Source organism: Mastigoproctus giganteus, chromosome 10 (assembly GCF_048544385.1).
Source record: "Mastigoproctus giganteus isolate SK-2022 chromosome 10, ASM4854438v1, whole genome shotgun sequence".
Classification (NCBI taxonomy): Eukaryota; Metazoa; Arthropoda; class Arachnida; order Uropygi; family Thelyphonidae; genus Mastigoproctus; species Mastigoproctus giganteus.
Genome location: NC_143584.1, coordinates 182,996,504 through 183,012,341, shown reverse-complemented (window position 1 = coordinate 183,012,341; position 15,838 = coordinate 182,996,504). Strand labels below are relative to the sequence as shown.

The following is a 15,838-nucleotide window of genomic DNA, read 5'->3' as shown; positions in this document are numbered from 1 at the left end:
GTGTGAATTTGAAAAAGGAATACTTCAGAATGTGACCTTCATTAATTTGCTAAATAATTTTTTTTTCCTTTTTTTAAAAAATGGTCAATAAAATTGCTAAAAATTTTATATACAAAAAAATATTGCACATTGCAGTTCCTATTCGGGTACTTTTTTTTTTGTTTGTAGTCTGATCTAATTTATTAACATAACCCCGGGGATTATTTTACAAGGCACAATAACTGGCTTAGTTATAAAATATGAAAGTATACAAACAATTGTCTTCTTTCTTTCTCTTTTTTTTTTACCTAGACAACATATATTACATTTGTACAATAGTCATCTTTTCAGTATTTGATATAAATTAACACTTCACATACAGACTGCATAGCAGTTAGTCTTTAGTATATTCCGTTATGGCTTTAAAACATGCATATATATAATACTGTATTTACAACAACCTTTTTAAAAGTTATTCTTTAACAGCTTTTTTCCCCTAAAGCTGTAGGTTCTCTGACTAGCCAAAACTGTCAACATCTGGTATCCAAGGGTTCTCACAAAAGAAATGTAGAGTGGATACTAAAACTGTTCCACATATGTGGATGGAAACATTCCTATTTTGCCATTTAATTCGCCTTCCCACCATCCATCATCTGACTTCTTATAAATAGTAATTACATCTCCTAAAGAGGGAAAAAATAAAAAACACTATAAGGAGAATGCACAAATTAATTTTGAAATCAGTAGTCAGAATCTGCTACACTTACTAAAAATTGGAGGCCTCATTATGAGAAATGTTTATTCCTGAACTGTTTCAAAAGAATCATCTATTTAAATAAATGCTGTTGAACTTTCCTTAATATACAGAAATAGCAATTTCCAGTTTATTTTACTTACATATTGACTTTAAAATGAATAATAAATAAAATGACTAAATATGTATACTAGAAGAGTAGAAATATTTTGTTCATTTACATTTTAAAAAAATAACCTTTATTTTAATACACCTCACATTTGGTTTCATTATGGTGGTGGCTTTCCTACAGTGGTTGTGTGACAATTAGTCACATGGATGACAATGGTCGTCCATTTTAAATTCATTTTTGTGGGTGTAAATTTCTTAATTATCTCATAATAGGTGTTTTTGGTAATCTATTCAGAGATGTGATATGCAGCTTTTAAGTTTTTGGAACTAAATAATCGGATTGCTTTGTATACAATATTGATAGAAATTATTTTATTATTTCACTGATATTGAACAATGAATAAAAGGTTTAGTTTCCAGCTAATGCCTATAGCCATAAAGAAATGGCTCTTTAAAAATAGTAACTAAGTTATTATTTTAATGGCATAGTGCAAAGGTAAAGTGAAATCTATCTTTAATTTCTTAAAGGAATACAAGGTGATGCCTAGACATTTCATGGTACTATCTATACCACTTCAGTGAATAAATTGCTGTCTTTATTACACTTAACCACACGCACAATAATAAAGACGGCAATGGAGTCATTTCCAATTCAGAAATAATTAAACCAATATAGGGTTGAGTGCTTTATTACCTTCAAACAACAGTTTATCTATACACCCCATGCCACTCAAGGAATAATACCTAACGATAATAATCCAATCACTGAAGTAATACAAGAATCACGAAAACGTCTGACAATTATCTGTAATCCTTGTAGAAATTAAAGACAGATTTCACTCTACATAGGTTGAAGTGCTCAGATTTCCCCTATTCTCCAAAATAATAACTGCACTGCATTTCATTACAGTAAAATTATAGAAATGGTACTTAAGTCAAACAAGAAACAAAAAGGTGCAAATTTTATTTTAAGTTCTATATTATGAAATACTGTCATTATTGTAGACCATGTTTAGAAATATCATTTATGGTCTTTCAGTTGGAGAAAATTCACTAAAACCATTTTTGAATGTTGTCTGGGTATAACAAAATCATGGTCAGTACTGTCAACTTCAACAGTGTTGTCTCCATCTGAATTATTTAGTTTCAAGGGTGTCAAAATCAACATGGCCCTAGGACAAACAGCCCTCACTGAGCCCCTCCAATTTTTCTTTTCTGTGACTTGTGGCTATGGCCTAGGCTCCTACTCAATGTTCAGACCTAGGGTAGCTAAGTCTCCCAGTTCTCCTCTATCCCAATAACTCAAGCCAAGCCAATGTATCCATTTCATAATCTCTACATTAATTAATCCCACTAACAGTTCAAGTTTCAACCCAGCACTAAAATTCATATACATAATTCCTCTACAATGCTACATGGCCATGGCAACATTATTTACATATAAATGAAATAACTGTGATTGTGTAGCAAACAGGAACGACGGACTCTGGAATTGAAACTAATTCTGAAATAACGAGACCAGTATCATGTTGACACAATGGATAAAGAAAGCCATACTTTAGAATCAAAACTGGAATCATAACGAGATTGGTTGCGTGGATGGCTATTATCATCCACACAAGGTTAAGTTAAAATGGAGATATGAAGCACTTTAAATTAGCTATTTTGGGAATTTTTCTCCCCTGAAATAGGCCTTGGCCACATACACAACTACAGATTTGTACAGACACACCTGTGTAGAAGGCACTGCAAGTCTGTCTGTAATTTGGCAGGAATCAAGAACTTTCCTTTGGGAACAACAGTTAAAACAAATGAATGCACAGCTAAGTTCAATGTCTTAACATATTAGACAATGTTTTTCCTAAGACAAATACAGAGAAAGTGATCCTTGACTTGCAAAAAATAATGAAGATGAAGGAATTTCCTCCCATCTAAATCATATTTTTTGCAAGAAAATCTCATATCAATTCCATTCCAGCTTAAATCCTTTATCTTCATAGAAACAATTCATATTACAAGAGAAAATACAATATGTACCAAAAGATATAACGAAGTCTCTGATATTAATGATTATTGTAAAGCCAATGTTATGTTCTCATCACATGTAATTACCAAATTTAAAAATTGTTTTCCACATACTGTTAAAACCTTTACATCAAGGCATTCCCCTTTTGTATCATCGTATATTTAATAACCAATAATAGTTACATAGCAAAAATGACTTATCTAATATAACTTTAAGCAAAGTAACCCCCCCACACACACTTTTAAAACATTATTCATGTACAACACTTAACTATTCATGCAATATAAATGTCCGTAAGTGTGTTTTTACTAAAGCAACTAAAGTGAGAAACTGCATTATTTTAAGTTAATTTCAAGCATTAGTTCTTTTGATTTATTTAACAGTAATAATGACAAAGAATGCAAACAAGTTGGTGTTGCCTTATATGAACATGTTTGGGCATACAGTTTTAAAAAAAAAAACCTACTATATTAGTTCTAGTTATGTTTATAATAAATATCTTTCACTTACCAAGAACAAAAGAAAGTTCATCATCTAACTGTGCCTCATAATTATAAAGAGCTCTACACTGTAGTTGTGACTGGTGATTTAAAGGAGGAAGGTTGGCATAGAGAGAGTCTGTATCATCTGAAAAAAAAAATTGTATTAAATCATGAAGGAAAATTACTGAAGTATACAATAGGTAAACTATGCAGATAACAACATACCTGATTAAAGTAGAAATTCGTAAATATACCAATCCCAATAATAAATAAATATCAATATACAGTAATATCCTATTTGAATGAAAGCTTTTTTTTTTTTTTTTCTGTTAGTTATTGGCGCATTGGCTTCTGTGGCCATAATGCACCTCCCAAAGTTTTTGCATTTTACTCTGATCCAAGCCAGAGGCGGGATTTGAACCCGCGACCTTTGGGTTGCCAGGCAGGCATTTTCCCACCTGGCTAGCCCAGTCAGCTAATGAAAGCTCATTTCAATAAAACAGTTCTGGATATAAATTTAGCAGAACTCAAAGTCTACCTATACATAAAGCATATTGGTTTACGTTACCACAACTGTTAACGAGTTAATAAAATAGGTTAATCTGCTGCCTGTTTTTTGCACTGTTATGTGGGCCATCACTTAATAATTTCTCCAAGTACTTCAACGTAGGCAGTTGTCAATTTTGGAAGACATCCTCTGTAACAAAGCCTACTGGAAAGAACAGTGAGCCATGTGGCAAGTTTTGATGAAATCAAAAAAAAAAAAATTTTTTTTATTTATATGTGCAGACTCAAAACAAGTTCTAAGTCAACATTCCATTAGCTTCTGGTAAAAGTTTTGACTAACTTACAATAACAGGCAATTGTCAGCTACACAGAGATGCATATAGGCAGGTCCTGATTCAGCATTCCAGCAAATATGCCATTAAAAGGTCACTATACAAGTTAAGGTGATGTTGTATAAGAAAGCACTCAACTCCACATTGAAGAAAATTATTTAATTTTACGACAATTTCTTTGGATAATTGGCAGAATGTTCCAAATCAAAAGAATTTGGATTTTGTGAGTGATCTTATTTGGTAAATTATCATTTTAAATTGTTTTCTTCAAATGCAGAGCAAGTGCTTTCCAACCAATATACTAAGAATGGAACTGAAAGCAGATTCTAAATTCAAGTCACATCCTAATTATGTTATATGTTTGCAATCTTAGATATTTGAACAGTGGATTCTGATGTAGGTTACCACAATTAGTAGATAAGTTACCGTTTCATGATACAGATATGGGAGGGGAAAAAAGTGTTTGACTCTAAATGCAAAATAATGTTCCATAAAATTTCCTTGAGACATTTCAACTTGTTCTCATATCTTGAAGTTGCTAACTTCCAGCTGGCTTTCTAAAGAACAAAATTCATCCCTATTAAATGAATAATTTAATTTATATATTGACTTACAGCTTAACATTTTATTTCAAATAAAATGTTAAGTTGTAATAGTCCTGAGAAATAGTCAACAAGATATAACTTACTGTGATCCTGAGAGGTATGAAGACTATCACTGTCTGGTATATCACTGCCACCTGAACCACTGCTTTCTGAAAACCTCCTCTCCATTCTTACCCACTGTGGAACTTTAAGAACAGTTTGTGTAATGCCCTGAGGAAAAAATAAAACTTTGGGAATTAGCATAACTTTAGTGGACTACACTTGTTATAACAACAAAATTTCTCCGTATTTATAAATAATGTGTACTGAATTGCCAAAATATATTTCTGACAGTGAATTAATTTACAGTCTTATCTAATTATTTAAAAAAAAACTCATTCTGGTTTTACTTTAAATAAAATTTTTCTCCTAGTACAAAAAACTATAGCTTCTAAAATTTAAAACAAAATTGATAGAATAAGTTAAAAACCAAATAAACACTAGCCCACACTGGAAAAATACTGCAGGTTAAAACGAACTGTTTTAACTACATTATTTTTTCAGTGTGGGCTAGTGTAAAAAGGCACATGGATGACTGGATCCGGGGTATCCCAGCAGAACACTGTGTAAAAAGCTAGTGTAAATTGTCATAAGTATGAGAAGGAATTTGATGGAGTGGGAGCTTCAACATTAGGAGAAATGGTCCTTAACATTTGTGGCATGCCAAAAAAGAGAGGGAGATGACTGGTCTTATTTTTCTTTGGAATGTGGTAGGGGAAATCAAACATGATACCGTAATAGGTGATATTATTCCCAAGATTTTAAGGAATAAAAAACAGGCATGTGAAGAGTCAATTTCAGTATTTCATTAATGAATTTTCAAGTTCTACAGCAAAATTAAAAGCAAAACCTGTATAAGCAGTACTATATTTGAATGTATTCAGCATAAAGCTGAAATAATGTAAATCAGCTGCAGTGCTTATGTGGGAAGGGAGAAATTTAATTGAATTAAAATATTTTTAATTCAATTAAATGGGCCTGACAAAATATGCCTAACCTGGAAAGAGAAGATGTAGAAAGAATTTCTCTCAGCTAACATAATATATGAAATAAGGTAAAATACAATATATTATAGAAGCAATATGTAAGCAAAGAAAGTTTTTTCTATAGTTGAAAAAAAAAATTTTAAAAAATAGCAGAATCTATATTATACATTTACACCGATGAGCTAAACATTATAATCACTTACTTAATATGATGCTGATCCTCCACGTGCAGCCAAAATAGCTCGTACCCGGCGAGGTATAGATGCTACAAGATTTCTAAATGTGTCTTGTGGTATCTGGTACCAACACATAACTAGCAGATCCTTTAAATCCTGTAAGGTCCATGGTTGAGATGCCACAGATCAGCTGTTCAAACACAAACCACAGATGCTCAATGCGATTGATGTCTGAGGAATTTGGAGGCCAGGGCAATACCTGGAAGTCTTCCTCATGTTCCACGAACCAGTCTTGAACAATCCTGGCAGTGTGGCATGGCGCATTATCTTGCTGAAAGATGGCACCGCCAGAAGGGAAGACTGTTGCCGTGAAAGGGTGTACCTGGTCAGCAATGATGTTTAGATAGGTGGTAGACGTCAAAGTGGCCGGCAAATGGACGACTGGATCCAGGATATCCCAGCAGAACATCGCCCAAAGCATGACACCGCCTTGTTTTCGTACCATGTACCTGGCCATACACATGGTACAACAGGAAACCTGATTCATCGAACCAGACAACCTTCTTCCAATCATTCAAGGTCCAGTTTCCATGCTCACATGCCCATTGTAGGCACTGTCGCCGGTGAACCGTGGTTAGCATGGGCACTCTGGGTGGCCTGCAGGTACGCAGCCCCATTTTCAGCAGGGTTTGATGTACTGTGTGTAGACACATTACTCCTGTCACTAGCATTCTAATTACCAGCTAGTTGTGCCACAGTCGCCCTTCTGTTGCCACGTACCATCTGGGAAAGCCTTTGCTCACCACGAGCATAGATGAGCGGTGGTCGTCCAACACCTCACCGGCGGTTCGTGGGTTCCCCCCTCCTCGGACCACTTTTGGTAGGTACTAAACACAGCTGACCGTGAGCACCCCACCAGCCGTGCCATTTTGGATATGCTCTGACCCAGTTGTCTGGCCATTACAATTTGGCCTTTGTTAAACTCACTTAAGTCTGCTGCCTTTCCCATCTGAAGAAAAAAAAGTAACACTGATTAATGGAGCTCAGTATCAGGTGTTTTTTATACCATGTCTTGACCCGTGCATGCACCGTAGTTCACCTGCAGTTGCTTCAATTTTCATAATGACTCGCCGGTCATAATGTTTTGGCTCATTGGTGTATATATTATACACTAAAGAGAAAAATATAAGTTATTCAATAGAAAAAGATAAGTTCTGTAATTAGTTAAAGAAAAATGCATAAACTAACAGAATTTAACTAATTCCACTATCCCACTTGTAGAAATGGTATATGTACCTGCTTATCTTTATGATGTTCCAAATGACTATTCAAGGGGTGAGTTGGCTTTACACAACCATCAAGTTCAGACATTGCACACTGAAGTTTAAAACGAGTTGCTTCTAAGTATGTCAACATGGCACGCATCTAGAAAAAAATCATCAAAAATGTACACAAAAAATTATACTGAAGTGTCTCTATAAAAACCAAAAGGTACGCCAAATGTATTTATAAAAAAGGAAGTTGTAGAACAATATCAAAGTCATTAATTACCAATAATATTCATTCCACTTTGCACTTCAAAAATAATTTGATTCAAATTATAAGAATCAAAGTTTTGCTTTAATTTTTTTCTTAGCAAAAATTTAAAACTATTGAAAGTTTTTACACATCTTGTTTACATATTTTTTTACAGCTTCATGCCCCACAAAGGATAGTATTCCTTATCAGTAGAAATGCTCTTCAGATTCAGAGTTGCTTTTTTACTTCAGCAAAAAAATCATTTCTAACTTTTTGCCAATGAATGTCAGAAAGTTAGGGATGTACCTGCTTCATCACTCTTCAATGGACCAAAAAAAAAAAAAAAAAAAAAAATGGGAATTTGATGGAGTTGAGATCCAGGCTGTATGGAGCAAGTTTACCCCAGGGGCTCACATCTGGTGAGTATGGACTTGGCACACCCAGGATCCTGAGCTGGATATTATCATTCTTCTCTTTCTTGGTGATTCTCTCTCTCTCTCTCTCTCTCTCTCTCTCTCTCTCTCTCTCTCTCTCTCTCTCTCTCTCTCTCTCAGGGTAACTCGGGAATTTTTTTTTTTTTTTTTTTTTTGCTGGTGCAGCATAAGCTTCAGGCTTCCTTGCACCATGTGGTGTATTATTTTTATTTTATTTCTTTTTGGCTGATGCTATATAAGCTTGCTTTCTTCCAACACGTGCCCTTGCTAATGCTTAATGTTGCTAATAATAATGCAATTCAACAGTTTTGTGATTGCTTCCTTTATTGACAAGCTGATATGCAGTTTTGTACTACCATGCAAGAGAAGAATATCTTCCATGTCTTTTTCTGGTTCAGCCCTCTTAAATGGCACATAAATTTATTAAAGTTGATAATACAGTAAAGTTCTCAACCAACACGATTAATTGGTAATTCATTCTAGCAATTTCCGTACAAGTTGAAAAACTGCGTAAGTTGAATAGCACTTAAATACGATCTATTTTTAATTGTATATTCATTTGAAAGGAAAATTTACGCAAATCAACTTCTATTTATGAAAACTTTGTGGAAATAAAACTATTCAATATCCTATCGAGTACATAAATATCTAATTTAGCTGAAAATACCCATTCTATATTAACTGTTTAATATGTTCTAAGGCTGGAGATTTTGATGGAGTACTTGTCCAATGTGGTCTGCACTGTAGCTCATTTTTTTTCTCATCGTAAATCAGTTTGTAGCATTCAATTGCTACATGCACCACTCCAATCACTTTTTCAAACCATTTGGTGTCTGGATCCTGAACTTTTAAGCCAGCTAGTCCTTCATCGATCATTTTAAAGCATTTTGCCATTTCCTTAGTATCAAACTGTTTTGATGGTTCAACTTCTTGCACATCCTCCAAAACCTCATCTTCAATTTTATGGTCATCAAGCTCCATTTAATCTTCATTGCTTAATTCCTTTCTATGACTTTGCAACAATTCACAATAAAGCCATTTTCCTCAATTTAATTCCAATGTTCTGGTCATTTCCACAAGCTCTCTAATTACATATTCATTTTCTTCACCTCTCAAAGCATCTTGAACAAACTGGGGTTGAGCAAGTTTCTTCCAGATGGCATTCATGATTGATACTGTAATTTCACTCCAGGCAGTATCAATGTTTTTAACAGTTTTGTAAATGTTGAGTTCTTTCCAGAACTGCTTCAATGATCTGGCATTCTGTCCTTCAGTGGCCCTTACACTGCCTGTCTAAATGTTGTTTGTATTAGACCTTGATCCATGAGTTGAATGAGGGCGGTTGTATTTGCAGGCAAAAATATAACTTATGTTTTCGTGATAGTCACACAGTTGTTGGGTGACCAGGTGCATTATCAACTAGCAGTAATATCTTAAATGGTAGGTTGTTTTCTTGGCAATATTTTTAACTTCTTGCACAAAATGATGGGGAAACCAGTCCTGAAAAATTTGTGTCACCCATGCTTTTCAATTGGACTTCCACACAACAGGTAGCAATGTCTTTGAAATGTTTTTGAAGGCCCTTGGATTTTCACTATGGCAAACTAACAGTGGTTTGCAACCTCCAGCAGCATTTCCACCAATAAGAAAGGTTAATCTGTCCTTTGATACTTTAAATCCTTGCATAGTATTTTCCATCTTGCAATATGTAAGAACGATCTGGCATTTTTTTCCAATATAAACCAGTCTCGTCTACATTGAAGACCTGCTGTGGTAGGTAATCCTCATTTTTGATGATTTCTGCCAGTCTTGGGGAACTCCGTAGCTGCTACTATATCTGCACCAACAGCCTCACCTGTAACTTTGATGTTCTGTAGTTTAGCACAGCCTTAAATCTTTGAAACCATCCGTGGGTTTCAATGAATGTTTCACTAGCACGTTTACACTTTAGTTCTTCAAAAAGACTAGGCTTTTTCTTGTATGAGCATAAGACTTATCGGCATTCTTTGTTTCATGTCTTCTATCGAAATCAACAATTTTTCCATTTCTTCTATTAATAAGCCTCTTCTTTTGGATATGATCATAGATTGCATTGGCACAGAACTTTTTACGTGCTACATAATCCAAACTTTATCTTCTATAATGCTTCTAATAGTCGATTCATTCATTTCGTAAACATATGCAATCTCACAAATTTCTTGCCGTTTTCACGTTGTTCAATGATTTCGACTTTAGTCTCCATAGTTATAATGCACCTCTTCTTATCACTATCATTACTATTCTCACCATTTTTTCTTTTTGCAGACATATTTAGGGTTTATATTTATTTTGTTTACAAGTAAAAGCTCACAAGATACAACTTACACTTAAGTGGTTAAGGTGAAAATAAAGTACTGATGCCACTATCAATTCACATTAGCAGGCACTAACACAATGTATTATATTTAAAGTGGTGCTTAATGGATGCTGTGGCTAGTTGTAAGTAGAAGTAGCACAACAGTGTATCTACAAGTCTGCATAAGTCAAGGACCTACCGTATATGCCCCAGACATTAAGGTTTGCCCCTAGTCCATAATGTGCATCAAAATCATATCTTCCAAGTACCAGAAAATGGCAATCACTTTTCCTTTGAAGGAAACACTCTTGGTTTAGTTTTTTTAAAGTGCAGTAGCATCGTGGAACTACAGTGTACCAAGGTTACTCTATGGATTTGCATTTAATTTCTGGCTCAAAATAGTGTAGCTACTTTTCATTACCAATGAAAAAAAAGCTTTCTATTAAAAAAAGCTTCCCACCTACTTGACATCAATACCTCCAACTCAGAAACAATTTCCTTCCTCTGAAGTATTTGGTCATGTGTCAGTTGTGGAGCAAACCATTAAGACATTTTTGAATAACCCAGATGGTTAACTGCATTTACGTTTTCTTCATTAATTTTTCCATAATAAAATTATGCACAACATATGAACGATGTCATCCACATGATGCACGTTATCTAACATTACTGCTAAAGTTTGGTGGCTGATGCATGGTTAGTTATGGGGGGGGGTCAGCTTTTCTTTGTTTTAATATACTCCTGTTTAACTCAGCATCTGTGTTCCTATTGACAGTGTCATCCCTGTAGATATTCTGGTCCATCACAGTGTGCCTTGTTTATGAAGGAAGTATGATAAGTGCTTTTAATTAGAATTTTATTACATAAATTGTTTAGCTCAAGTTAATAGCATAGCTTAATTTTACGGTACTCACCTTTTGTATAATCCGCAGTTGATGCTTAAGATGGGATGGATACTAATTTGAATTTAAAATTGGGGTTAATATATAAATTTAAATTTTGAAACAGAGTTAAAATATGCCCAAGGAAATAGAAGTTCACATCTTCGTCCTTTGTTGTCATAGAATTTAAGGTTGAAAATGATTGAAACTATATCTGTAAACCGAGGAGGCCAATAGCCGTAATGAATTGGCTTTCGTTGTTAAAGTCTTCAGTTGCCGATAGCGAGAAGAAAGTGAAACGCTTGTATTTAAAGAACTATGTTCCCGTGATACTCTTTGATACATGTGGGAATCTCATGTGCGTGAGATTCCAAACCGGAGAGAGGTTATAGGGTAATTTGGCATTTATTACGTTAGAATTAGAATTATACAAAAGGTGAGTACCGTAAAATTAAGTTATGCTATTAACTTGAGTCAATCTAATCTAAATCAGTATCTTAAGAAATTCTACAAATCATTCAATAAATTGTTTAGATAGTAAACAAAATCTAATTTTATTTGCTTTTACTGTGTTTTACTTAGCAGCTTCTGTTTAATTATTGTATACAGCAAAATAGTTTATTTTACTGATTTGTATACTCTCATTTCATTCATGTTTAACTTGTTTACAAATATTCTTGGTTTTGACAAGAATATTTACAATTTTGTTGTAAAACAAGTTTTCAGTTTTAAATTTTCATCAAGAGGGAAAAAAAAAAAAAATTTTTGGGTTACTCATAATCAAAAATTTAATACACTTTACTGAAAATGACGATATAATTTAACTTTACAGATATCTATTACTAAATAATTTATTCTGTAGTTCATAACTATTCTTCAGAAAATTTAATCCATACAGGTGTGAAAAGGACTGTTCTTCCTCTAAGCACATGGGGTCCCTTAGATCCCATATGTCTACATTTGAAAAATAAGCAAAAAATAAATATTTCCTGCTCCCACTGTTAAAGAAATTCCATATTAGATGGCTCTTTCCCTACCCCACTCTCAAACTTAATATTATATTTGAAATGTTTGAAAATAATTTTAATTAAATTAATTTTAATTTCAATTAATTTTAATTGTTTGAAAGGGGGAACAATATATGTTTAGTCTATTAGTAGTTATTTCATTTAACTATTAATGCTTAATATTGATCTTATTTTTGTGAGGATATTAACTATCACCAAGAAACTGTGGGCAATAGTCTCTCAGTATGTAATTTAGTCATGTGTGCGCGCGCGCTCTCTCTCACTTCCTGCCATGTTTATATAATTTAATTATTATAAACCGCTGCCATTCAGAGCAAGTTGCAAGAAAATTATATATATATATATATTTTTGGAACCAGTAAATTGATATTTAACTGTCATTCATTTAAATTTAATGTTAATTTATCAGCTGGAAATATAAGATTAAACACTATTTCATGTAATTTAATTATGAAAAGAAACATGATTAAAAGGAAAAACTCATTCTCCTTGTAAGTATAGTTAGCCCCATCACAATGCCCCGTTCATGATGAGATATGATAGTCTGCAACTAGAAAGATTTTCATTACATAATTTGTTTAAACAGTGAACAATTTAAATTTGATTTTACTACTTCCAAATGCAAGAAACTTTCTTAGCAAGATTAGTATAGTTTTTAATTACACATTTAAGTTACATGTGATCAATGAGAAATATGGAATTAATTCCATTCTTAAGATACATTTTCATGCCCCAAGGGCTTTTACATCATAAAAGCATTCCAATTCTATGAATAAAATTGCTCACATGTTGCAGCTTTTCACTGACATCATTCTGGGCTTCAGCATCACCAAATTTTGGGGTTTCCTGAAATACCCGAGCCAAGTTTTCTACTCCTATAAAGCAATAAAAATACATTAAAGATTTCATATGTCACTTCTGAAAGTATTCTTACAGATATTCTCCCAATTTAAAATAAAAAATTGTTACTTGATATGACTTAATTATTTTTTTTTTGTACCAAACAATTAAGTTACTCTCAAATAATTTAAGTCCTACTTAATCTGAGCTTATCCCTAGCAAAAAAAAGGAAGTTATACTCATGCAATGACTTTCTGGATCACGCAGATATTAAAAAAATAATAATAAAAAACCCTGAAAACTAAACTGCTTTAAAAAATTGAAAGCACTAATTGTATAACCTGCTGTAGAATTAAAGTAATTAGGCTCTAAATTATGCATTTCTGTACTTTCTTTGCATGTGTATTTCATTAATTACATATATTTAATACACTATTTGCATTTTAGAGAAATACCTACAAATACAGTACAGTAGTTTCATGACTTATTTGGAAGGGGTTTAGGTTCACGTCCCATTGACAACTGGACAATTTCTAATCTCTAACTGAGGCTGAAGTTAGCAAAGTTTTCTCACATGAGTTATTCCAGGTTTTTCAACTTGCACAATATTCAAATCATTCAGTAAACATGGTCTAAGTCGTTTCTCCTAAGAATCAACAAGAACTATCACAACGTAGATGCCAGGGATTAATTATCATTTGTGTGTGTGTGTGTGTGTGTGTGTGTGTGTGTGTGTGAGAGAGAGAGAGAGAGAGAGAGAGATCAGCAAAGCCATATAGGATCAGGATTTTACAAAATAAAGAATACAAGTACATTACAGCAATTGATGGTCACATGGGCTCAAACTGCAGTTAATGCAAATGCCCTGATCACTGGGCTATGTCAGGTTTAAAAAGAGTTTAATTTAAGAAAATACTTTTTAATTTATTCCACATAATTCAAATTATCTGGTCCTGTTTGCCTTCAAACACTGAGATACCACAATTATGATGCTTTCTTTTAAAACCTAAACATTTGGTTACCTTGACCAAGTTTTCTGAATGTAATGTTACACTTGTATGGTAAAGGCCAAGGACAGGCAGACAACGCAGTGGAAACATCTGAACAAGCTGCCACTGCAAACTGTTTGGATCGACACTAGACACACTCACTGTAATATTCGTGTAACCTTTTTCATAAGTCTTACTTCGGTTGCACATGATGCTCAGAAATTGCATTTAACAAACTGGAATGCAAAAAACGTGATGCCAGGCTTTATTTATTTTAAGATAAAATTTCTACTTCTATAAACTTACAATGCATTTAATTCAAAAAGGAGTAGCACTAATCACATTCGTATCAGAGCTTCCAAATTTTGACTAATGGCAAAAAAAAAAAAAAAACAACAACGCTACCCCACTTCAGTAGCCATATAGGCTAAAACCATGGTCAACTCAAACATGTACTACTGCACCCTCATGTTTAACTGACCAGTCAAACCCAAGAGTAAAGGACATGCATACAAATTCTGCTTCCAGAATTTACTTTTAAGCAGAAATCTTAAAAACCAAACATCCATGCCATTTCAAAAATTTAATTTCTAGATGTCCATTTTTGGAAATTTTTCTAACGAAATCTTAAACAATGAAGCTGTTGAGTTTGGTTAGGTTAGTGAAATTGACTGACAAAAGGATTAAATGGGAAATCAAAGCCCTTCAAACACAACCATTGCACCCTGTAATAGAGAAATGCATACACACATGCATTTTCCAACTGTTTCTAATCATCATTTAAAATTAAAAATATTTGGGTTATCCTCCTTGGTTGCAGATCAAAATTTGAAGTGACATCCACATAATATTTATTCCTATAAAATTCAATCCACAGCAAAGAGGATACCCATACTTAGGAAAGAAAGAATTCATTCAGTAACCTTAAAATAGGTATTCATTTCCCTACTTCAGGCTTCTCGTTTCAAAAATTTCATTTCTAGCTACCTACTTTTGAAAATTTCTCTAACAAAATCTTAAACTGTTCATAGCAAAACTATTTGGTTCGTCATGTTAGCTAAATTGACTGATGCAAGTATTATATGAAAAATCAAAGGCCCTCATAAGAACTGTTGCACTCCATGATGAAGAAACAAGTACTACATATGTATCTGCCAATTGTTCATTATTTGACATTAAAAGTTTATTTGGGATGTCCCCTTGGACTGTTCATCGAAACTTAGAAGTTGAATTGAAACATTCTAAATTTATTTGAAGCAAAACTTATCTTAAAAATAAATAAAACCCCATATTATCTTAATTATCTTAAAATAAACCAGAAATTTATCTTAAAAATAAATGAAACCCCGTATACACAACTCTTGCACTCCAGTTTGTTTATATGCAGTTTCCAAGCATTATGTATGACCAAAGTGGCTGACAGTAAAATACTTTGGCAACACAGTTGGAACATCCTTGAGTAAGTGGCCTAGCAAATGACTGCCAATGGAGTTGGCTCCCAATGCATTCCACATATTGCTGCCAGGCTGTACTACCAAATTTGCCAAATGGATTGTCCATTTTATCATGTTTGTCCTTTGCCAAAATATTATATCAATAAATTTTGAAAAACAGGTAGACCTTAAATATACAGGCACTCCACGACTCATATACTTAATAGGTTTTTTTTTTTTTTATATGCATGTAAATGTTTTGTACGGAAGTCTAACTTCCGTCTTGTAGATACAAAATACATGTACAGTATATTACAACGCACTGGGATTATAACGTCCAACAAACGATAGGAGGGAGTATATGAGAGCCTTGTTAATCAATT

The 15,838-nt window shown here is 33.5% G+C and overlaps 1 protein-coding gene across 4 annotated transcripts in view; it reads right to left on the bottom strand.

The window, feature by feature from the left end:
• Window positions 1–315: 315 nt before the first annotated feature.
• The window catches only part of Nost (Nostrin), a 231,236-nt gene continuing 215,713 nt past the window's right edge, over window positions 316–15,838 (bottom strand). For 2 of the 4 annotated variants that reach the window (XM_090384071.1, XM_090384072.1), the window contains 5 exons: window positions 12,980–13,068; window positions 7,294–7,422; window positions 4,880–5,006; window positions 3,381–3,497; window positions 318–662 (listed from right to left, as the gene is read on the bottom strand). In XM_090384071.1, coding sequence (XP_090240197.1) covers window positions 559–662; window positions 3,381–3,497; window positions 4,880–5,006; window positions 7,294–7,422; window positions 12,980–13,068 — 566 coding nt within the window. In that variant the 3' untranslated portion in view covers window positions 318–558. Of the gene's footprint in view, window positions 663–3,380; window positions 3,498–4,879; window positions 5,007–7,293; window positions 7,423–12,979; window positions 13,069–15,838 lie in introns of all 4 variants that reach the window. The other 2 variants (XM_090384070.1, XM_090384073.1) reach the window with 2 other exon arrangements.